Here is a 24,900-nt window from a genome sequence, read left to right as displayed (position 1 = left end):
CACCTGAAAGTGGGGGGAGGTGCCCTTGATTAGTGGGAGATTGATTAAGCATGATTATGGAGCCAAATTAGTGGCTGCTAATGATGAAGTAATCTTAGCCTATTAGTGTGTTGAGGTACTCTTGCCTCTTGTCATTATTGCTGATCATTTGCTTAATCATAATTCACCTCCCGGTCGCTCTCCTGCTTGTTGTCTTGGAATTCTGGGTCGTCCACATAAGCTGCTGCATGCAATGGAGAGTAGTAGGAATTCCACCTTCCTAGACACAAGGCATGGATCTCCTCGTATTTGTCTTTGTCAAGCACGAAGTCTTTCAACTTCTCTATTATGCGATCCATGGCCTCGTAGACCTTGCCTATGCATGGTTGCATAGGGTCTACAATCCTCAATAGGTGGACTATGGGCCTCACCATAGCATCCGTGGTCTTCACATGCTCCCACCAAGAGGCGTCATCTGCCTGTAACCCACACTCTTGGCCAGTGTTTGTACGAGACTCTTGCATGTCGACAAACTCGTCGCTAAGGAAAAGCCCCCTCAAAGCACCGCTACAATCCTTCAACCGGCCCAACATGAGGAAGTTGTAGGCAAACCGGGTGTTGGAATATTTGAGGAGAGAGAGAGAGGGCCTCTTGTTGAACTGATGCTGAAGTCTTTGGTGGTTGAGGACAAAGGAGACCATGGTGTTGGCCTCCTCAATGAGCGGGCTGATCCATGGCAATGCCCCTATGTTCTTGAGGAGGTTGTTTAGGCAATGAGCCATACAAAAGGACACTGTGACATGTCCATACATACCTTGGAGGATAGCTCCCGCCACCCTATTGGAAGGTTTCCCGTCCGCAACAAAGCCCACTACATGCTCGGGGCCAATGATCTCCATGGTAGTAGCCCACTCCGCCGTGAGCACATCCGTGCTCTTCCCGGTGCGCCGGATGCATCATGAGATGAGATGAAGTACATCTTTCCGCGGGAATATGCAACCACGCCATGAATACTCCTCTTGCGGGTGTCGCTCCATCCATCCACAATGAGGGAGACTCCGTTCCTCTCCCATTGCTGCTTTGTGTTGTCGGCCGCTTGCTCTACAATGCGCTTCTCCTTCTTCTCGAGCAATGTATGCGCAAGCCTTCTCAGATGAGGGGGGCATATAGGTTGAGCCATACTCCCCAATCTTCTTAACCATGACCTTGAAGTATTCCGACCTATTCAAGAAAGCAATTTACTGATGAGAAGGGGACTAGGATGATGAAAACATGAATGATGAATTGGCAATGATCGATTGCACTTACCTAGCCGCTTGAAAGGCAATGTGGTCGTGGAAGAAGAAGCGGATCACCACCATATCCACCTTCTCCTTCAACTTGGGGTTCCAATTCTCCTCACGTGTAGATTGTCGCCATGGGCCACGTAAGGGTTGAGAGGCCGTGGAGATGGAGGGTGCCGGCGTCATGGATGGAGCAACATTCTGACTCGATGGTGAAGGTGATGGCGTGCATGATCCCGATCCACCACATGACTCCAACGTAGAGGCTTGAGTTCCTCTCCCCATCGTCGCTGGATCCACGGCCACTCGTGGTGTCCTTCTTGCTGCTTCGACCACCTCGTAGATGGCAAGCTTGTCAAGAAGTTCCTGTCTCTTTTCGGGTGTGACATTCGTGCAAAACCGCACCTCATGCCCACTCTCATGCAAGAGGTGGGCTCGCACTTTGTCGGCACCACCCGTTCGCCGGTACGGGCAAAGCTTGCATGCCCATGGCCGAGAACCGCCTCCATGAGCTAATGGGGTGTAGTTAACCTCCTCCCACCATGTCCATCCCGTCGTCCTTCTACGAGAAGCCCTGGCACGTGAAGAGGATGCCATGATTGAAGATGGCTTGAGCCTTGAGAGAGGGAGAAATGAAATGCTATATTAATGTCTTCAAAAGGCCAAAGTGACCTATGAGACCAAAGTTACAATCATGTGACGTCTGATACACTGTCTGGAAAAGAAAAGAAAGAACTGAAGGTAAGTATCTAGCCCTACAATACATCAGTAGGGAGCATCCGGAAGCATCAACTAGGGAGAGTGGGAAGCTAATGCTACTAGTCAAAATGGGGTACATGAGTACATGGATACATGAATACATGAATATGGGGGAGTACAAAAGTGACAGTGAGTACAATAGTATATGGCTGGAGTGGTAATCATCCTAGGAGCTCTAGCATGGGTCTCTGTCGGATGGCCTGGATATCTACCATAGTGAGATGCCTGGTCGGACGAGCCCGATGCCTCGCAATGATGCTCTGAATCCTCCGGTGTAGGCACCGTCTCCGATGTGAGGATCCGCGAGCCCTCGGGCGTCTGGATCTGCCCAACTGGATAGCTCTCTCAACTAGAGTCCCACGAGGTGCCCACTGCTAGGTTGTCGGTTGTGTGTCCTCCCGGGTAGTCCCTCTAAAGAAGTCAGTAATCTGTCTCTGTGTGGACTCCCTGCCAGTCGGGCGTCTGCTCTCTTGATAATGGACTCTCTGAGCCTGCGGATCTCCAGGAGATAAAAACCCAAGCATTGCTGATCACAATAGTCCATGACTCTAGCCAGTGGTCCAAATCCCTCTTTGAAAAGGCAATGGTAGTGCCCTCTAATCTCATAATATGCTGTGCAGCGACAGATGTAGTGCTCCTCGATCTCTGGTTCTATCCAACAAATCTGACAAATCCTGTCCCCTGGAGGTATGCCTCTAAATCTGCCTGTCTCTATCTCTAACTGACGTGAAGAGGTGCGGATCTACCCAATGGCGCATCTCAATCCATGAGACAGATGGGTATCCATGTAGCTTGGTCTAAGTATAAAGCCATCCTCAGTGGTGTGAAGAAGATGGTCTCTATAGAAAGCCATCTTCGTCCCCAACTCCTGTGAGGGCTCTAGCCATGTCCTCCTAGTGTCAAGTGAATGAGGTCCTGTCTGATGACTCTACTAATCTCAGAATGTGTCAAGGTGAGAGAGGGTGTCTCCAGAGAGTACTGGAAGGGTGGAAGTCTGTCTAAACTGAACCCATGGAGCTCAAACCAGGATGCTATCTGCGCACACCAACATAAAGTGTCTCCCTCCATGGCTAGCTGATGAGAGGACTCTAAAGCAAGTCGTGCATACCGGTGTCGGGGAAGCTCCTAGGTGCTATGAATGAAGGACACTGATCTGGCAAGAGCCTCTCGACTACGATCGGTGGTGCTCCCATCTCGGCTCTAATAATCTCATGGGGTACCGAGGCCTTAGCCCGAATCATCCTGGAGGTCATGGACACAAGTGGTCTCTCCATCGATCTCCATCCATCATATGTGCGTCCTGATCGACTGTGACGATCTAGGCTAGGCCCCCAGATCTGTACTCCATATAGCATAGCTGATGTGACCAGCGTGTCAAAAAGCCACAGCTTAGTGCGTGGCTTCTGGAACTGTACCTGTGAGCACATCCTCTCTAGACCTCCTAGTGCTGCATATCCTCTACACTCCCCTTCCTGTTGAAAATATGGCAAACACCTCATTAGAAATGTTGTATGAGGCACATACCTTGTACATGCACTATCCACATAAAAACACACAAATGTCATAGATATATGGGCAAATGTGTTCAAAGGTTATTGTCCGTCATTACCATTATGTAAAAGGGTCAATTGGTAGCTCAAAATCAGCCAAGAGAGGTCGTGGGATCATCATTAGGTGTGATTAGATCAATCAGCTTGAATCTAGGAAGGCAGGTCACTTTTAGGTCCATGAATAAAGGAGGGAAGGTGGAGATGATTTAGATCAAGGTTTAACACCTAATTGCAACTTAATATCATGTACTCTAGCCTATATAAGAGGCTCACATCTAGTGGAATTGATCAAGCTTCTTTGCCTCCAATTATGTTGTCATTATGAGCATCATTAAGGTAATCATTTTTGATTAGTGTTTAATACTTATGCTTAGCATCATTTCTACTCAATCTGTTGGAAATAAGTGCTCACTAGGAGTACTTTTTGTCTTGGTCATCTCAGTGTATGCCACGTGGCACTCAGGGATTTATCCCATATGCACTCATGCTCAGCTCTTGTACTTTCCCCTATATATTCAAGGGGTCACATCAATGGAATTATCTCAGTTTGCTTCATCCCTCTTGCACTTTTCCCATGTTCTAGTTTTGTGTGATACCATGCTAGATTTCTAACATGGTATCAGAGCCATGTAGATTCCTCTTCTCCTCAGCCCTTTAGTCTAGATCTAGCCATAGATTTTCTCTAGGTCTAGCTTCCTTTTTAGCTTTGTCCCATCGGGGGTCTTAGACCCAGCTCTGCAGCGTTCTTTTTGGTCTTCTTTTTACTACTGCTGCTGAAGTCTCATCAATCGCCAGCACCGCGGCCATCCCTGAGCCCAATGGCGCCGTCACCTCTGCCGTAAGCTCCTGCGGCGCCGTCTCCGCCAGATACAGCATCGGGCCCGCCAACTGTAGCAGGGTCCCCCAACCTTTCGTCGACGGCTTCTCCTAGCGCTACGCCATACCCACTTTCTTCATTATCGCAAGCGCACACGCCAAGCTCAATCAGAGGGCTCTCCTCTTCGTCTCTCTTCTGTGCCGAGTGCCACCGCTTCTGTTCAGCAAGCAGGCCGACCTGCTCTCTTTCCCTGGGGTCGTCTCCATTTTCTTCATTATTCTACAGCAGCAGGCCGCTTCTGTCGACACCTTTCTTGCTGCTGGTGCTGCAACAACAACTCGTTTTCAGTATGGGCAGCCCCCATTCTCTGTTCAAGATATATTCTCTACTGGCTGCTCCACTCCTATATCAAAACAAGGTATGAGTTGGTGCTCCTTTGCTTCTGACAGGCCCGTATGCCTCTCTCTCTGCAGCAACATTTCCTCTAAGAAATCTCTGTTTGCAGCTGCCCTTCTCTCGGGTTACCCCCTGGATAGCATGTCTGTGACATGGGCTTGAAAGGGTGGAAGACCTGAGGTAAAAACTAAAATGGATTATCCTTTGTATGCTGCAATATTCTCAGTTCTATTTTATTCTTAAAAAATTATTTTTCAGAACTGAATTTTATCTTGTAAGAGAACAGACACTACCCATCAAAATAGGGGTAAGACCTTCTCATTTCTGATGCTGTCTCTCATTTATTTATCTTTGGCATCTCTTCTTGGGTACTCTGCCCTTGCTCTCTGCATAAAAAGACCTTTTTTTATCTCTCCTACTTTGGTCACCACATGATGTAGGCCAAAGAGGACCCTGTTCTGGACTTACCTTCCCATCTCTCTCATATTTGTCTATGCTTTCATGCTATCTACCACCATTGATCACCAATGATGTAGATCATGGGGTAATGTCATGTCTACATGGACTTATCTTTGTCCCTATCCAAGAGGCACCCCTGCATTACTCACTCTAGCAGGAGGATTGACCTTGAGGAGGGATTATCTATCAAGGTCCATCTCTCTGTCTATCTACAGTCAGTCAGTCTCTCTGTCTATGTGTCTATCTTGTGTGATCTTACAGTCACATGTCTCTGACACTCTGTCTATCAGTCTATATGCCTATCTTTTGTGGATTAGTTACCCACATGTCTTTGGCATTTTGTCTATGTCCCCATTTATCTTCTATGTCTATCTGAAAGTCTCTCTCTCTGTGGGACCATTCTACTGGCTGATAGTCTCTCTCTCTGTCTGTCTATGATCCACTCTTGTCCCTACCCTTGTGGACCCATATGAGGATATCACTTGAGGAGGGGTGTCTCAGGATCTTTTGTCTCTTATGTCTTGTCTCTCAGTCTATCAGTCTTTATGTCTGTCTTCTAGTCTTGTCCATCTTGTCTTCTAGCTTGTCTCTCAATCCTTGTCTTTTGTCTTCCTCCTAGTGTCCACTTAAGGAGGGTGTTGGAAATAAGTGCTCACTAGGAGTACTTTTTGTCTTGGTCATCTCAGTGTATGCCACGTGGCACTCAGGGATTTATCCCATATGCACTCATGCTCAGCTCTTGTACTTTCCCCTATATATTCAAGGGGTCACATCAATGGAATTATCTCAGTTTGCTTCATCCCTCTTGCACTTTTCCCATGTTCTAGTTTTGTGTGATACCATGCTAGATTTCTAACACAATCATGTGTGTAATCATCATATTTGATCCTCCATAGCAAATTTTATCTTGGTATCAAAGCAAGGTTCCATGCCTATCCTTCTTTATTCCATCATTAGCATGCCTCATTAAACCCTTAATCACCATCATAAGGAAACTTAATCCATCTCACCTACCTCTCCTACAAAATAGGATCTGAGACCCCTTGTCAGTGGAGGATCTCCAGCTGCCAGCACCACACATGGCAAACCCGCATCATACTAATACTCATGAAGAAGGGGCTCTTCAACATTGTCAATGGAAAGGAGAAGAAACCAAGGAATACTGCTGAAGCACCTGCATGGGAAGTTCGAGACGACAAAGCTCGTGGCATCATCACATTGGAGCTTGATGATACATATATTCATCATGTGGATGGATGTGAAACTTCCAAGGAAGTTTGGGACCAACTCATAACTCTATTTGGTGCTCACTCTAAAAGTTCAAAGTTTGGCTTACTCATTGAATTTTTTAAGCTAGACATGAAGCCTGGCACATCTCTAGCCTCACACTTGAACTACATGAAAGGTCTCCTAACACAACTTGTAGGGATAGACCTCAAGATGGACGAAGACATCTCCATTGGTGTATTACTCAACAAGTCTTTACCTGAAGAATATGATCATGTAGTCACAACCTTGACTAACATGCCTACCTCAAAGATTGTGGACATTAAAGCTTCTCTTCTTGAGTAAGAGAGAAAACTAAAGACCAAGCAAATGGAGTCCTCATCATCTACTTTGCCTACTGAACATGCTCTTTATGCAGGATCTAACAAAGGCAACTCTCACAAGGGCTACAACAACACTCTTGTTTGTGAATTTTGTCACAAGCCTAGCCATGAAGAGAAGAATTGTTTTGGTAAGAAGAAGATGCAACGAGCCTATCTCATGGAAGAGATGCAGCTAAATGAAGACCAAGAGGGAAACAAAGATGAAGACAAGGGCCCCCATCATGAGGCCCTATCTATGACCTTTTGTGAACATTTATTCTAAAGTGCTATTGTAAGGCACTGCCCTATACACATAAGTTTCCTCTTCACTCATACATGCAGCCATGTCATTGTCACACTCTTCTAAAGTCATCCCATACCTCTTTTGTACACATGACTAAAGCCTCTGAGTTCACATTGGCATAACCTTGTATGGCATTGTCAGTTAGACCATGCTCATGCATGTTATCATTGAGCATTGGGTAGTTAATTAGGCTCATGAGAGTCAGCATGACCAACTGTATCATTGGGTGAATTCAGTGTTTGAGGAGGGGTGTTGAAAATATGGCAAACACCTCATTAGAAATGTTGTATGGGGCACATACCTTCTACATGCACTATCCACATAAAAACACACAAATGTCATAGATATATGGGCAAATGTGTTCAAAGGTTATTGTCCGTCATTACCATTATGTAAAAGGGTCAATTGGTAGCTCAAAATCAGCCAAAAGAGGTCGTGGGATCATCATTAGGTGTGATTAGATCAGTCAGCTTGAATCTAGGAAGGCAGGTCACTTTTAGGTCCATGAATAAAGGAGGGAAGGTGGAGATGATTTAGATCAAGGTTTAACACCTAATTGCAACTTAATGTCATGTACTCTAGTCTATATAAGAGGCTCACATCTAATGGAATTGATCAAGCTTCTTTGCCTCCAATTATGTTGTCATTATGAGCATCATTAAGGTAATCATTTTTGATTAGTGTTTAATACTTATGCTTAGCATCATTTCTATTCAATTATGTGTTTGATCATCATATTTGATCCTCCATAGCAAATTTTCTCTCTTCCGTCCCCGTTTCTGACGCATCCCGGCGTCCCAAGCTGCTGTCCCTTCCGTCCCCTGTGACTATGACTACCACCATATAGCCACAAACACCAAGAGCCATGAGTATCTCCTGTGTTTTGTCTGTGCGCAGCTCTAAAAGATCCCTGTATGCAGGCTCAGGTGACCAAAATGATGTCACTCCATGTGCTGCAGATACAGTGGGTGTCGTAAACCTGAATACCCTTGAAGGCCTCTCAGCATCTGGTCACTCCATATACTTACTGCAGATACATTGGGCGTCATAAACCTGAATACCCTTGAGGGCCTCTGAGCATGAATAATGTCACTCCATATAATGCAGATACATTGGGTGTCATAAACCTGAATACCCTCGAAGGCCTTTGAGCATCTGGTCTTCTAGATATGCCATGCCGTGAGTACCAGAAATAATCTCCCAGGTGGTGTCATATTTTGAAGAAAACGTCTCTGAGCTATGCCCCTATGGACAAGCAAAACAAGATCTTCTCCTGTACCCTCAAAAAGGAGGTGTGGGCGAGACTAAGTCAAATGTGCAGTAGCACCCCAAGTAATATAGATAGGATCACTTCTCAACGTGCCCAACATATAGATACCCAGATCCTTTGTTTGCCTCTGTACTGCCATAAGAAATCTTCTGTTGAGCATCCGGTACACAGATCAACTGGCACAAGTCGTGTGGTTTTTGGGTTGGCTCATCACCCACCCTGACTTGGATGATTCATTGTCTCGGATGGAAGTGGGCATCTAGGACAAGAGGGGTCACCCTGCAAAAAATAGATCTCCATTGGTTGGTGGGCAACCCACTGTGTAGAACCAGAGAGGAGTAGGATACCTGGCTCCGCCTGTACGAGTGCCGGAGTCTCTGCCAAAATCTCCTTTGAATGGGGGGTGTAATGTGATACGCCTCCTAGTGAGTCCTAAGAGTGGGAACTCTCTACTCTCACTGGATAGATCAAAGAACCAAGTGTGGTCACCTGTACATCACATCTCTCCATCCGCCATCCAGACTGAATGGAATAGAAGGCAACAGCCTCTTCATCCTCTGGTTTTGGGAATCCCATCACCTAAAGGGGCACGCCTATCCCAGAAAAAATCCCCAACCACAAGTGGCGACACTCATTTAAGAATGTATTAGTGATCTAGTGGTTAGGTATAGCTGCATCAGTCTGTGCAATCCATCGGTGACTCCATCTGAGATGCTGGGTAGACGCCTCTCTTTGATCATATGGAAGACTTTTAAAGTTTCTCCAGTCAAGTGTTGTGCTGTGCATCTCTTCCTGCTGCATTCTGATAAGGTCCTTCCACATACTGCACCCAGGGGTATGCCAAGATCATCTTTGATAAGGTCGTTCCACATACTGGGCTGCCTGTCAGCCTCATCTACTGATCTTGGGGGCCTGTGGCGTGAAAATATCCGCATACTAATCCAAGTAGGATGATGAAAGAAACCAATGGGCAGGTTGGGAGGGCGATAATATGCATCAGAGAAAATAGAATGTGTGTTGTGCCTCCAATCACCACCACTTTGATGGACACATCTAAGAATATGGTACATGAAGAAATCTTGACAAGGCTCAATACAAGGAAGGAATGGTGGTACATGAAGAAATTTTGACAGGAGATTGAGCTTCCTTGAGTTCCAATGAAGGATCTTTTTCTTTATCCTCATGAGCACATGGGCAAACTGATGGGAAGGTGTAATGTCTATCCCGACATGGCATCGTGTCCTCTATCAATCCATGTGAAGCCAACATCTTTGCCCCAATCAATCCTCTTGAAGTCACTAACCCAAAATACGTCATACTTTTGCCAATTTATAAAAGCCCGTGTTGCTAGGCAAAACTCTTCCAAGGCAGTGTAAAAGAAGTGTCATACATCAGGTCGGCAGCATATGAATATTTGTGGGTCCATGGGAGAGCCTTCACATGCTTGTCAAAGCTGCTACTGCTCTAATCCTACTGTTTATCTGCTACCTAATCAAGGATAAGCACTGGAAATCAGCCATTTCCATGTGTGCACATGACACATCCCCTCCTAAACTTAGTGATGGGATTCCATTCCAGCCTTTGACATTGGATGACTGTCATCATGCCTTTGTCTCCTCGTGGACTCCAAAATCTGTCATCCTTCCTTCTTGGCAACCTTTTCACTGAAAACCTTGCCATGTCTTTGATTCCACTCCCAACTTGGTGTTGAGATCTGTGCATTTGTTCCACTTTGTCCCCTTGCCTTCATGCCGTGTCCCTGAGCACTACAATGGTCTCCTTCCCAAGGTTGATCATGGCATCCTTGCTCCACCCCCTTGGAACCGTTTTCCGGAGAGCCTTCCTTGGTTTGCCCCAAATGGAATTTAACCCTCACGGCTGCCATTCCCTTGGGTTTTGCCAACACCGACCAACCCCATGGCATTTCCACCCTAGCTCTGTTACTCTCCTTGGACCTGTGCACCCTCTTGGGACACCTTCAGCGCTTAGCCTTGCTGATCCTGATGCTCTGATACCAATGTTTATCTGCTGCCTAATCATGGATTAGCACTGGAAATTAGCCATGTCCATGTGTGCACATGAAACAGAAGTAGAAGATGTTATAAAAAATGCTTCTTCCTTGGAGGAATCCATTGTGTGTCATGAATGACTATATGTAACACTAGCTGCAATCTCATGCTCACTAGCTTGGCAAGAATTTTGTATGCAGTCCCAAGCAATCTGATAGGCTTCCAATAGGTAATGTTAGTCTTATTGCCACCCTTAGGGATGAGGTAGATAAAATCCTCGGTAAGGAAAGGAGGCATAGAGCCCGTGTTCCACATATCCCCGTAATGCCACAATGATCTCATCCCCAATGTCATCATCCCAAAACTCATGATAACGTGGGAAAGAGGCCATCATCCCCAGGACATTTACCATGTTTACATGTCTAAGCTCATCTGCTGAAAAAGGGGCATCAAGTAATGCACACGTGTCATCTGAAATCAGCCTAGGCAGCGACTTCCAAACCTTCTGTAGTGCCCTAACCCTTTGAGGGGAGTGGGCCTCTGTTGACAACAAGTGGCAGTAAAAATCAGAGGCAATCCTCCTGACCATGTCCAAACCTTCTGAAGTGCCCTAACCTTCTGGATGTAAAAATCAAAGGCAGGGACTTCCAAACCTTTTGTAGTGCCCTAACCCTTTGAGGGGAGTGGGCCTCTGTTGACAACAAGTGGCAGTAAAAATCAGAGGCAATCAGTGGAGCACTCCCTGCATGTTCTACAGCTGTCTAACTCATTCCCTGCTATGGGATATGCATTGGCCAGCAAAGAAATGCCTGTTACATCTACCTCCCGTCTGAATGCAGAATGACTCATGTATGATAATGAAACTCTGCACACTGCTCAAAAGAGCCTTGCAATGCATATGAGATCCAGTGGGCATCAAGGTGTTTCTCAAGTTCCATCCTCCTCTAGAATAGAACACAAAGTAGCCATAGCGTCTCCCCTCTGTTTCTTGATGGGAGAGAGAGAGAGAGAGAGAAAGAAAGAAAGAAAGAAAGAAAGATTTTATTAACGTCTTCCAAAAGACCGAACTCGGCCTATGAGACAAATCGGAGTACCTGTATGGGGTATCCTCTGTCATCCCAACAAAATGAAAAAGTACTGAACAAAAAAAAAGCTGAATCTGGGTGTGCAGGGGATGGAGCTCTACTACTAGGAGAATGCAAAGCTATATGCATGGAGTATACAATCATGATATGCAACCTAGCTAGCTCCATCCTGTACCATACTAAGAGAGAGAGAGAGAGAGAGAAATGAAATGAAATGATATATTAACGTCTTCAGAAGGCCAAAATGACCTATGAGACCAAAAAGGTTACAACAATTGGTGGATCTGATACAATGTCTGTGTAAGAAAAGCTAAAAACAACTAAACAACTAACTGAAACTGAAACAACTATGAGGAAAAGTACGGTACTAGGAGAGAGAGAGAGAGATTCTGAAGCCTTCTTCAAAGCATTTATGATTGCAAACCGTTTTTGTAGGATAAAGTTACATCATCAAGAAACAGGAGCCTAAAGTTGACGCAGCCTAAAGAACCAATGCTAGGGACATCATTAAGAGCACGGCCTTCAACGTTAGCCAATGGATTTTGAATTCACATTTAGATAGCTTTTCAATATTTTGTAAGAATCATTTCATAGAGGCAAAGAACACTTTTATAAAGAAATTTGTCATGTGTCTTGAGCAGTGTGAAAAGTTTCACTGAACAAGAAGAGGAGATGTTGGCAAGCTTACCCAAATTTAAAGCTCGTCCTTTGAACAAAAGGGTAAGTGTTTATCTGTTGTTAGATCAAAACATTTTTTTTTTTTTTGTCTCAGCTCTGATTCCTATTATTATTCTTAGAGCATTTTTGAATCCACTTAGTGTGTGACTTTGGATAATGGATCTGTGGACCTTTGTCATCTTGTATTAGTAAACATTACTTTGTTTCCTCCTTTTTCTTGATGTACCTCCTTTTCCCTACCTCCTCCTTCCAGCCTTTAGAAGTCATCTTCATTCCTTTACTCTCCTTTTGCCTCTTTTGCAGCCCCTCCCCCTTTCTCCAAATCACAGCACTTGCGTGCATACACACACACACACACACACTCACACACCCATAGTTGCATGACAATCTTGTTTACATGGCCATAACACACACAATGACAGTTGCGAGATAGATAAGGATATGCTCCCTGCCTGCTATAGACACTCCTGAGTACCACTTCTGGCAACAATCCCTTATACATGGCCAAAAATTTGTGTTCTTGTTTTTATAATTTTTTACGTTTCCATGACATCTTGGGCACATAGACGACTTCATTTTGCCTTTTCATTTTCACATTTTGAGAACTATGAAAAAATCTCACACATGCATGCACACCCCCCCCACACAGCACCCCCAAGGTGGGCTTGCTCACATGTGTGTGTGCAGACACACCTCCACACACCCCATGTGGGCTCGGTCACATGTGCACACACACACACACACTTTTTTTTTGTAATACATTATATTACTAATGGGAAACCTCCAAGTGCAGTGTGCACCCCCCCTCCATGCGCGTGCGCGCGCACGTGCGCACACGCACACACACTTTTTTTTTTTAATATCCAGTGAGCACACACGCACACACACGCACGCGCATGCGCATACGCACACCCCCCCCGGCACGCACACACGCGTGCGCGCGCGCACACACATTTACTTTTTTTTTTTTTGTGAAACCACTGTTTATATTAAATAGTAAACTGTACAGTCATAGTCACCCGAAGCGGGTGGAACTATGCGAACGAACTAAAAAAACTGGAAAATTCTTCAAACTGTTGGAGAGAGAGCTCGCCAAGACCATAGCAATCTCGAAAAGACCGGAGTAGAGCAGCACGCAAATAGGGGAAGGAATGAACATCACCAAAAAAGTTCCATGGCTGCTGTTGACGGAAGAAAGTATGCAACATTGTAGCCTTCCTTGCAAGTACATGTATTTTATATTGAGGACATTAAGTCCACCATGCATCCTTGGGGAGCACACCATTTCCATTTTCATCAGTGTCAATGCTTTCACAACAGTTTTTGTCTTCCATAATATCTCCATAGCTTGAGACATAAAAGCTGAAATATCCCTGGAGGACCAATGCAGCAAGGGCAAATAGAACTGGACATAGGACATCACAATGGATTGTACTATTCTGAGCCTGACATGAAGAGGCCAAGTAGAAATCTTCCAGTATTCCAGTTTATGTTGAAGTCTCTGGAAAATCCATTTTAACTGCTGCTTTCTGGTGATATGCCATCCTATGGGATATCCCAAATGCCTGACAATATCTCTGGAATGTACTACCTAACCCGGCCAAAGAATAGAATGCGAGTCACATTGTTTCAGGGGGAGTAATTTAGATTTGTCAAAATTGACATGCAATCCCGCTGCCAACCCATATAAAGAAAGAGTGGCCATAAGCATGCGAAGTTCCTGAGGAGAATTCTGTGGCATGAAGAAGGAATCATCAGCATATGCTTGTGCCAAAAACGATGTAGCCCCTGGGATTTTGAGACCAGTCATCTGTCCTGTGTTTGTAAGATGATCAAGATACATCAAAAGAGGATGGGTCGAAATGGCATAGAAGAGAGCACTGAGAGGGCAGCCCTGTCTAACTGATCGACCCAATATCCATGACCGAGACAGATGGCGCCCAAGAATGCACTGAGCAGTAGAGCCAGAATAAAGCCAGTAAACAGCATTTACCATCTTGGGACCAAAGCCCAACTTTGTCATGATCTGAAAGATGAAATCCCATTGAACATTGTCAAATGCCTTAGCAATATCCACCTGCAATATAAGCACATCTTGATGCGAATACTTAGCATATTCAATTGCAGTTAAGGCATTGGATATATTGTCATGGATTTGTCTTCGCGGCACAAAACCATACTGATGAGGATGAAGTCCTGCATGTAGTATCCCGTGAAGCCTATGTACAATCATTTTGGCAATAAGTTTGTAAAGTACAGGCATTAAAGTAATAGGCCTCCAATCTGATATATGATCACACAGATGTTTTTTGGGGACAAGCTTGACTATACCATGCTTCCAAGAGTGCGGTAACTGATTTTCTTGCCAGGCCACATTGATCATTCGCAAAAGGACCTCTTTCAAATCATCCCAAAAAGAAATATAAAATTCCATTGTAAGGCCATTCCAGCCAGGGGACTTGTATTTGCTGAGGTGGAACAACGCATTATCAAGTTCTGTGTCAGTAAAAGGCCTCTCCAAGGTAAGAGCATCATCCATTTCAACTATTCCAGAAACATATTGAAGAAATTCAGTCCTGGCATCAGTCACTTGATTTGACGGGGAACCAGGAGCAGAAAACAATTTCTGGAAATAATTGTGGCATTCGTCTTGGAGATCAAAGAAAGAGTGAGTCCAAGAGCCATCCAGTTTCCTAACCCTTAGACATGAATTTTTATTTCGAGTAGCATGCAAGCCCTGGAAAAAGGATTTTGAAGAGCAGCCTTTATCCATGAGGGGCTTCATTCTTGCCCTAATCTGCCATTTGTGCAATTTCCTCTGATCATTAACAGTAAGTTTAAATTGTGCATGTGAAAGGGAATCCTTTTTTGAATCAGAGAGCGGCCTCGACTGAGAAAATTCAGTCAAAAGTTGTGCTGTCCTTTTTGCCCAGTTAACCTCATTCCTCCATTTTGTCATATGCCATTTGCCATACTCCCTAATGACATTCTGAATACGAGAGACAAAGCTGTCCCAAGCATAATTCATGTCCTCCTGGGCATGAACTGGCAAAGGATGAATGGCAAATCTGATCATTTGCTGAAATTTGTGATGTTGGAAATAAGCCCGATTAACATGCAATAATCTACTGGAGCGAAATGGCAAATCATCCAGAGGCATGCCAAGCTGCAAATTCATCCACAATGGAGCATGATCTGACAAGCCCAATGAGAAATCTATAAGGAGATGAGGGCTAAAATCTGCAAATTGTTGTGGATAAAACAAATACCATCTGTCAAGCCTTGCCCAGTACGTAGTAAGTGCATTATGATGAAAAGTATATCCAGGGACTGACCCTTGGAGAAGTACCCATAAATCTTCAGCCTGCACAGAAAGAAGCATGTCATCCCATTTGTGCCTTTCCAATGATAGCATATGAGATCGTGAAGTGGTATTATCTCTAGGCAGAGGGGAATTATTAAAATCCCCACAGATGAATGCATTGGATCTCCATGGATATCTGCATAAAGAATCCCACAAAGAAGCCCTCATGGCAGAGGTCTGGGAGGCATAGACTGATGCAAACTCAAAAATATCACCATTAACATTGCATTGTATTACTATCCATCTGCCACTATTGTCATTGAAGGCCAACTGAGGCTGCAACTCATGTCTAACCAGTATGCATACACCTGAATATGTAGCAGTACCAGCATAATATATATCATAGCCGTGCAAAAAACCATGTTGTCCAGCCATGGAGTGTTGATTATGCTCTTGCAAACAAACAATATCTGGCTGCATTTTATGTACATAAATCCATAATAGCCTCCACTTTGAGACATTGCAGAGGCTCTGTACATTGTATGTAAAGCACTTAAGTGTTTGAAGCATGAAAAGATATGTACAACAGAGTGTGAGGATAAGAACCAAACATCAGAGAGGCTAGGCCTCTGCCTGCATAGGCTGCATGCCTTCATTGCCCATGAAAGACATAGCATTTTCCTCTTCTTCTGAATCACATATGGGGATGCCCTTCTTCAGTACGCCCACCCAATTTTGAAGGATAGGAGCAGAGGCTGAAGTAGAAGTTTGTCCTGGTGAGGGAGAAGAAGCATCCCATTGACGAGATTGAAGGGGGCGTTGCTTCAATACAACCATCTTCTTGGGTTGTTTAAAACCGTCCTGATCAATCGCCACAGTTTCCTTCATCTTCTCTTTCCCTTTATCTTTTCCTTTTCCTGCAAGTGCGGGCACTTGATTGACTGATTTTGCATTCTTTGCTCCATTTGTATTTGCTGTCTTGACTTGCAAATTCTCATTCTTTTCCCTTGTCTGGGGTGGCAAGGCATTTGGGGGGGGCTGATGCAGAACCATTGGGCATTCAGAGGCTAGATGCCCAAACTTGTGACAGGCAAAACAAGCACTTGCAAACACACCCCACTTCAATTCAAAATACTTTTGGCCCAATTGCACTCCCTCAACTTCCACCGCAATAGAAGGAGGGGTAGGTATGTCAGTGTCCCAGAGAATGCAGAACCTGTTACGGTTTCCCATGGGGCGCGGTGGACAAATGACCTGTCCCAAGGAAGTAGCTAGGCCAGGCAACTCTTCACGCATATAGTCCGGGAAGTTTGCAACCTCAACCCATACAGGGCAGTGATGCCGTATAAGACTTTGATAGTCCTTGTTTGGGGACCAGGGCATAGCATGTACCATTTGTCTCCCATAAAACAGGGGAGAGAACTCCAGAAGCCTCTGCTTGCATGAAGCATCTGATAAATGCACCTCATAAAAGCCTCTGGAAGCAAAATACACTCCCTCTACAAAGCATCCTCCAAGGATGGACTTAATCCACTGCGCGACATCGCTGGCCGCAGGGATTCTTCCTGGAAAGAATATTATAACCGCAGTTTGAGACAACTTTTTGAGAGGGTTTACCAAGGACGGCAACTTCAATTTGTAGGTGACCTCTGGAATCGGTTTTGTTGTGACTGCTGAAAGTCATCCTTAAGGGTATCAAACACATACTGAGCTTCCAACGTAAATGCATCATCTTGTAAAGCCGGCTCTGATAGGCGGCGCTTAGCATCTGCAGATCTTTCTTTTCGGGCATATGTACAAACATCTAAAGCTGAAGCCATTGATAGAACCACGGAAAGGGGAAGGCTGTGAAAAGGAAAAAGGCTGATATTGACAGAAGGAGGCTGTGAGGTTACGAAGGCAAGAAGGAAAGTGGAATAGAAACAGTAATGCAGAAAAGGTGCAGGAAGGCGGCAGAGACTCTCTCTCTCACGCGCACACACACACACACACTCACTGACACGCAGAAGAGAGGGAAAAGGCTCACACACCACACATGCACAGAGGGGTCGCGCTGATGAAAAGACGGTCAAGGTCTGTGTTGCAGAAATCCTGGTCGACGATGTGTTGGCAGAAGCCCCAAACCAGGGTGACGAGTACAAGCAAGAGGTCCCGGCTGAGCAGTCGAGGCCACAAAACCTTGATCAGGGTCGAACAGGGGGCAGCGAACTGGAGCAAGGAGTTGCGGGCTGCACAGTCCAGGGTCGCGAACCCTAAAGCAGGGTCTGAACAGGGTCTGAACAGGGTCGGCGATGGCGGGCTCTCCTCGCACACGTACACACACACACACACACACACACACACACACACACACACACATAACACACACACACACATACTTTTTTTTTTTGGTAAAACCATTGAAATTGCATTATATCATAAATGTACAAAAGGGTTTGACATCAAGAGGATGTCTAAACCCTAGAACTTAAAAACAGTAGTAAAAAAGTTCTATGCAAGAACAGGGCAGTGCTCAAGAAAAGAGCCTATGCCCTATCCATCAGAAACAGTAAAAGAAAAGCTAAACACAAGAAACATCCAAATCTTCCTCATGTACGGCATCATATAAGGACTGCCGCAAAGAGGCTCGGAAGAACTCATAAGGGTGCTGAAGGGGTGAATTCAGATATGCATGATTTCGCTGCAGCCAGAGGGTCCATAAGGCCCAGTATCTGATCCAATGGAAGAAAAGAGAATACTGTGACAAAGAAGCTGATAACGTGCCAAACATCCAGAAAAACCTGTAGAACCTGTGCAGGAAATCTGAGAGATAAAAAATAGGAGATCTTGTCCAGAAGGTCTCTGGAATATGAACAAGACCACAATAAATGCGGAATACTCTCAGTAGTATGATGACATCTTGGACAAAAAGGAGAGGCAATCCTTCTTTGAGCCAATTTCACTCCCACTGGAAAAATACCGACAATGCATCTCCAAAGAAAGATTCTGTGCTTCAATGTCACTTTTCCTTTCCACCAAGCTAAAGACTTATCCAGATGCCAAAGAGAATTAGCATGATGAGCAATCCATGGAGGAGGTAATATCAATCGATAAGCCTGTATAGAAGTCAATAGATGCAAAGGCTGAGAGGATAATCTTGAACTTGAAGACTGAAGATGCCAATCATGAAGCCTGTCTCTTACATCCAATGTTGGAATCGGAATGAAAGGGTGTAAGAGATCTGCAATAGCTTTCCATATAGATCTATGATGCATCCCAAGATTGTATTGTTGGCATGCTGCCGGAAAAGAAAGAATTTGCCCTCGAGTATCTACCACGTCGTCAATGAACCGGATGTCCAACTTCATAAGATTGTAAGCTTTGATTGGTTGTTGTACAGCAAGGGGAGAGTAAAAAACAGCACTCCAATGTATGCTTTCCATTCGAAGCGAGGAAGCTATAGAGGCAGGATGGGGAGACCATTTGATGCGAGAGAGCACTTTCTTCCAATCCTGAATCAAGGAAGTAGAGAATGGACAACCAGGGATTTTACCTTGAAATTTGCCAAGTACTACTTCCGATGGATCAACTAACCAACGACCATAAGCATTTGTGCGCATCTGACCACACAAAATTGCCAACATGATAGACCAAGGCTGCTCTTGTTGAAAAAAGGTTTTGAGCATAGTGATCTTTCTTGCCAGCACATGAAATTTGATGTTTATAATATTCAAACCACCATGCATCCTTGGTGAGCAAAGCAGGTCCATTTTGAGCAACCTTAAAGCTTTTTTATGAAGCTTAGTTTTCCAAAAAATCTCCATGGCTTGAGACATAAAAGAAGAAAGATCTCGAGATGACCAATGTAAGAGAGGAAGGTAGAACTGGACATAAGCCAGAACAATGGACTGAACAATTCGAAGCCGTACGTGCAATGGCCAAGTGGAGATCTTCCAATATTCTAATTTGTCCTGAATTTTGTTTAGCACCCAAGATATTTGTTGCTTATTTCTGATTTTCCAGCCAATGGGATAACCCAAATGTCTTACTATGCTTTCCGGATAAATAATCTGGCCGGGCCACAGGATAGCATGCCAGTCACAATGCTTGAGAGGTAAGAGTTTTGATTTCTGAAAATTAATTTTTAGACCAGCTGCCAACCCGAAATCTGAAAGAGTATCCATCAATAGGCGAAGCTCCAGAGGACAGTTCTTTGGCATGAATAATGAATCATCTGCATAAGCCTGTGCAATGAAAGGCCGTGAACCAGCAATCTGAAGCCCCTCTAACTGTCTAGTATCAACCAGATGATCCATATAAAGAAGCAAAGGATGTGAAGCAATAGCATAGAACAAAGCACTGAGAGGGCATACACACACACAGCCACCCACCTGCCCACCCACGCCCATCCATGCATCCATACACACATACACTCACATGTGTGCGTGCATGGTGGCATATGCACAGGCATGTACATGCTCCCAAATGCACGTCACCCACCTGCCCACCCACGCCCATCCATGCATCCATACACACATACACTCACATGTGTGCGTGCATGGTGGCATATGCACAGGCATGTACATGCTCCCAAATGCACGTCCTGCCTGCACACCTTACAGATGTGGACATACAGGGATGCATGCCTGTGTTGGCTTTCTTACTTTCCAATCCCCTTCATAACAGAGTATGCAGTTACCAGTAAGCACAAATTATGCCAAAACTAGGTGATCTTGGGAATCTTAAACAAATTTCTAGTGTGGGAGTAAGATGCAACAACTCATGTATGAGGATCTACTTATGTTAGAAGTATCCTAGTGGTGTAATCAGAATGCATTAAGATTTCTTTGAGCTGTAAATGATCACTTATTCTTACTTACAAATTAAGTATTTTCAACCTCGACATTATCCCTACCTATCATTTCAGATTCTTGAAGGTCCAACTCTGCCAATGCTGCCTAGAAGCACTCCTCAGCTACCAGAATTTCAGGTAATTTCCATAGCCAAAGCTTTTGGGACCAGAAGGGGAAAGCACAATAGTTTTGTTAGTAGGTGGCAGTAATCTTATCAAGAAGGAAGCACAGGGGGTTTTATAAGTACTAGTTTTATAGTTATCCTTGTACTTGTGCAGGAGTTCAATCTGAGGACTTTGGAAAGAGCCTTAATGTATGAGCATGCCTTACCATCCGTGGAAGTAATACAAACAACACAAAATGTCCTCTTTGAAGCCTTTAAAGCCTGTGTGTTCAGCTAGAAAATTGATACATTTCCTTCTGCTGGCAGGTCTCAAGTGCTACTGAAAACCGAGAGAGGGCCTTCTCATCCAAGGGAGATTTCCATCTTGAGACTGCTGCCCGTGCCCGGCTGCCCAAGTATATTTTGTCATGTTTTTGTGCTCTGTACCTTATGTTCATACGTTGTATTCACTCACCTTTGATATGTTTTTCTCAGGATAAAGAGCACCAAAGAGATGGAGCAAGAGCTGGCAATGATGCCCAAGTTTAAGGCACGCCCACTCAATAAGAGAGTAAGTGCTTTTTTTTTTTGCTCCAGCATGCAGTTGCCCTTTTTATGGTTGAATATCTGGCAGGTATTGATCTTGAAGTGTGTTGTAAATGGGCTCTTGCCTGAGTGGTTAGCTCACTTCCTGCCCTACCTAAGCGGTTGTGAGTTCCAAAGCGCACATTTTCTTGAAAAGAAAAAGATTGAATTGAGCTTCAAATATAACATAATAAATAATATAATATAACATGACATTATATAGTAATAGGGTATTCTAACGGTTTTATATAAATGCAGATTTTCTCCAGTAGGGGTGACCTGGGAGTGTTTACTGTCCCAAAACGGCAGACTACCATATCAAAGGTGTCATTTGTGCTTTGAAATGCCAAATGCAGAGCTTTAGCTGTAATTTGTATGTGCTAATTGATTACATGTAATTTCAGGAATTTCACTTTGCAACGGATCAACGTGCACAATACCATGATGCAAAGAAAACAAGTGAGCAGAATGTAAGAATGTCCATGGCGTATGTCCACTATTGCTGGATTCACTGTATAGTTTCTTACCATCGTCTGAACTTGTGAGCATTAAAGCATGTGATTATCTTGTTATGAGCAGGAGCTGCATCATTCAAGTGAGAACCAGTGTCAAGGCCTGCTTACTCTTAGTAGCGACAAGTATGTATATGGCATTCAAGTTTAGGACGATTATGAAGTATTTGTGTTCTTAATCTTTGTTTTTTGCATATCTAATCATGTCCCATGGCGTTCCTTTGATTTCCTTACCGTTCCAGTGTCCCAGTGTATCCTGAGAGATCCAAAAAGCCTCTTAGTGAGATTCAGCAGTTTGTTTTTGGAGCAGAAACTCGAGCTGTCGAACAAGCAAAGACCGACAAGAAGGTAAGTTAAGCTTGTAATTGTGAATAGCACATTTTGCAAACAGAGATGGGCTAAGGATGGGGTTGATTGCTTTCCTGTAAGCATCTTCCCCCCCCCCCCCCCCCCCCCCCCCCCCCCCCCCCCCAATTCCCCCCCCGGCGCCATGGATGCTCTGAAATTAAGGATGGGGTTATAGATGTGTGTCAGGCGTCTTAGACTCTGAAATTAAGGATGGGGTTATAGATGTGTGTCAGGCGTCTTAGACTCTGTAGTAGTCCTAACAGTTATCCCCATTTTTGGTATTTGCAGTATTTGGAGAAGAGTAGGCTTTATGAGCAGGAGGATAGGTCTCTTCTTCTATCTCATGCAAAAAATACCTTCCACTGACATCCAGTACAAGAATATGAGGCATTTCCAGTCCATACGAGGTGTGTTATGACAGTTCCATCAGCATGGTCCTTGAATACCCATGTCATGTGCTTTTCTGAGGAATTTTTTGGGGTATGTCAACTGAGGACCCCATCCAGTCACAAAAGATGTCTTTACCAGTGTGCTACATGAGATGATGATGATGATCATAGATTCACATGTCTCATAGAAGGTGCCTCCAAGACACTTGGGTTTACTTGCAGCAGTGAATGAATCCTTTTTTTTGGTGACATCGTCAGCAGGATGGGTTGAAATGAATTGGGCTAGAGCCTGCTGCTGGCTTGTAGTAATAGCTCGTAACCATCATCATCAAGGAAGAAAAAGGATGTTCCATGAAATTTCTCCATGGACAGACTGGTAAGGTTACGGTCATAGTAATTGCTGGTTGCTAAGAATGGCAAACAAAAAGGATTGAATGGAAAAGGAGATTTACAGTCATGTAAAGAAATGATACCTACAATTCATGTACACGTCAAGGTTTGATAAGAGGGCAACTCTTTTTTTTTTGGTTTTTTTTTGTTTCGAGAAAAGATCCTTTCATTAGTTATAAAAAAAACGCCCGTAGGGCTACAAAAGACCCTCTCCTGCTCATAAGAAAACATAGCAGAGATCCAAGCAAGGCAGCTAGGGAGACTCTCCCTAGCTGCAGAAAAGTACAAATATCAGTGCAAAGAACTGAGGGGCTATATCATACAATAGGAGGGGGGAAAAGCCAAACAGGTGGCCTGTAGTGCCAGCGGGGGGAACCCGCATGTAGGGTATAGAAGGGGCCGCTGCGCCAAGCGGTGTGAAAGGCCTGGCGCTGCAAAATTGCCTCATCCGAGGCGCCCCGGATGCGGTCATACTGTCCTCGCAGGGTGTGTATCAACTCCTGCTAAATCCCCCGAACAGTCTCTACTGGTGGCTCCAGTCTCCCCTCAAAGGCCCTGAAACACCGGGCTCTCCAGGTGAACCAGATGGTGAGGCTGCTGAGGAGCTCCCATCGTAGATCCCTCTCCTGTGTCCAGCCGGCGGACGAGAAATCCAGTGAAGGAACAAGGCGAGGTTGGCCCCTAATGAATTTGATGGCCTGGCTGTCCTGCTCCGTCTCATAGCCCATAGCAAGCCCTGACGAAGTCGACCAAGCAGCGGCACCCCACGTATACATGCCCTCTGGAGAGAGGGGGGCCAGAATGCACAGCATCCGCAGCCAAATCTGCTGCGCCTGAGGACAGTCCCATAGGCAATGTCTCTGTCTCCAACGGGTGGCCGCATCGGACGCAGGCCGCCGGAAGACCACTGTAGAAGACAAGCCAGGTGCCAACTGCAGAGCCCCTGTGGGCGACCAGCCACTGGAAAGTCGAGATCCTGTGTGCCTGTCGACTAGCCCAGAGCTTGGTCCAAAAGTCCTCCAGGAACTCCTGTGAGAGTCCCTGTGGCCGCCAATGCTCCGATGCAGCTGGAGAGACCATCCTCCTCGCCGTCAAAATATCTCCCCCCAACCGAACAGTGTACTGGAAAAAGGTGATCTCTGTGGCCTCGGGGGATGCATAAGGATCATGCCACTCGTACTCGCCAGGGTCCCACTGGAGCCGGGCCAAGGGGCGCGCTGCATATGCCCATATGCGCCAATCAGAGTCCACATCTGCAGGGTCTGGATCAATATGCCACTTCCGAGAAGCGGCGGCCACTACCCGTATCCTCTAAAAGATGCACTCTGCAACCAAAGGCGACTCCGCCTCCACTCTCTGAAGTCTGCCCTCATCCTGGATCTCATAGTAGAAGCATCTACCATCCTCAGTGCAAGCTCTTACAGCAATTAGGATCTCCAACTGTGTAAAGGCTCCCATCCACCGTGGGGCCACTGGCTCGAGAGGCGTGAACCACTCCTCTGTGAGTGCCTCCTGAATGTCATCCCTCATAATCAGCCCCCCTCTGAAGTGACTCAGCCTCTCCACCTGGATCTCCTCTGGGAGACTGCAGAAGGCCTGCCAGTCTCCAAAACTACGTGCTGGGCCTACCGCCAATGGTCCCCAGGCTAGATGAGGCCGAGAACCCAGCATATGACCCTGCTCTGTGCGTACCGCTGGGCTCCAGATGAGCGGCTGTCTGGCCCGCTCCTCATCACAAGAAGGAGGTCTCTGAGAGAGTCCCGGTCTCAGCAACTCCCAAGCTCGCAGGATGCTCAAGGCAAATCTGTCCTCCCATCCTCTACTGAGGCCTGTCCTCCTCATCTATATGAAGATCCATCGTATCTCTGGTGCCCAAGTGCCCCCTGCTGGGGGAGCCCTAGCCTGCAGCCGCTGAAAGAGAAGCTCTTTCCAAGGCTCAACGCCTGGAAGCAGCCCCCGAACAATAAGCTTCCCCAATAAGGCTCTACATTGATCAACTGGATCTATAATGCCCAAGCCCCCCTGGGCCAGTGGAAGTGTAATAACTGCCCAAGCAACCTTGGCCCGGGCTGGCTGACTGACCATCCCGCCAGACCAAAGAAAGTTCCTGATTATCCTCTGTACCTGGCTGATGCAAGAGCTCGAGAAGATCCAGCAAGACGTGATGTACCACATGGTCGCTAAAAGCACCTGATTTGCCACCACCACCCTCCCAGCCAAGGATAGCCGAGCTGTACTCCAATACAAAAGCTTCTTCCG

The 24,900-nt window shown here is 45.4% G+C and overlaps 1 protein-coding gene across 3 annotated transcripts in view; it reads left to right on the top strand.

Moving 5' to 3' along the window:
- The window catches only part of LOC147615360 (protein TPX2-like), a 56,867-nt gene extending 34,090 nt beyond the window's left edge, over positions 1-22,777 (top strand). For all 3 annotated transcript variants that reach the window (XM_086779446.1, XM_086779447.1, XM_086779448.1), the window contains 11 exons: positions 11,936-12,027; positions 12,142-12,220; positions 20,389-20,451; positions 20,593-20,655; positions 20,745-20,833; positions 20,913-20,988; positions 21,261-21,326; positions 21,407-21,472; positions 21,582-21,640; positions 21,757-21,862; positions 22,151-22,777. In XM_086779446.1, the coding sequence (XP_086635572.1) occupies positions 11,936-12,027; positions 12,142-12,220; positions 20,389-20,451; positions 20,593-20,655; positions 20,745-20,833; positions 20,913-20,988; positions 21,261-21,326; positions 21,407-21,472; positions 21,582-21,640; positions 21,757-21,862; positions 22,151-22,228 (837 nt within the window). In that variant the 3' untranslated portion in view covers positions 22,229-22,777. The remainder of the gene's footprint in view (positions 1-11,935; positions 12,028-12,141; positions 12,221-20,388; positions 20,452-20,592; positions 20,656-20,744; positions 20,834-20,912; positions 20,989-21,260; positions 21,327-21,406; positions 21,473-21,581; positions 21,641-21,756; positions 21,863-22,150) is intronic.
- Positions 22,778-24,900: the final 2,123 nt, after the last annotated feature.

This window comes from Cibotium barometz, chromosome 40, assembly GCF_041138505.1.
Source record: "Cibotium barometz isolate CiBa-2024 chromosome 40, ASM4113850v1, whole genome shotgun sequence".
NCBI classification, from domain to species: domain Eukaryota; kingdom Viridiplantae; phylum Streptophyta; class Polypodiopsida; order Cyatheales; family Cibotiaceae; genus Cibotium; species Cibotium barometz.
This window is presented reverse-complemented; position numbering and strand designations above follow the sequence as displayed.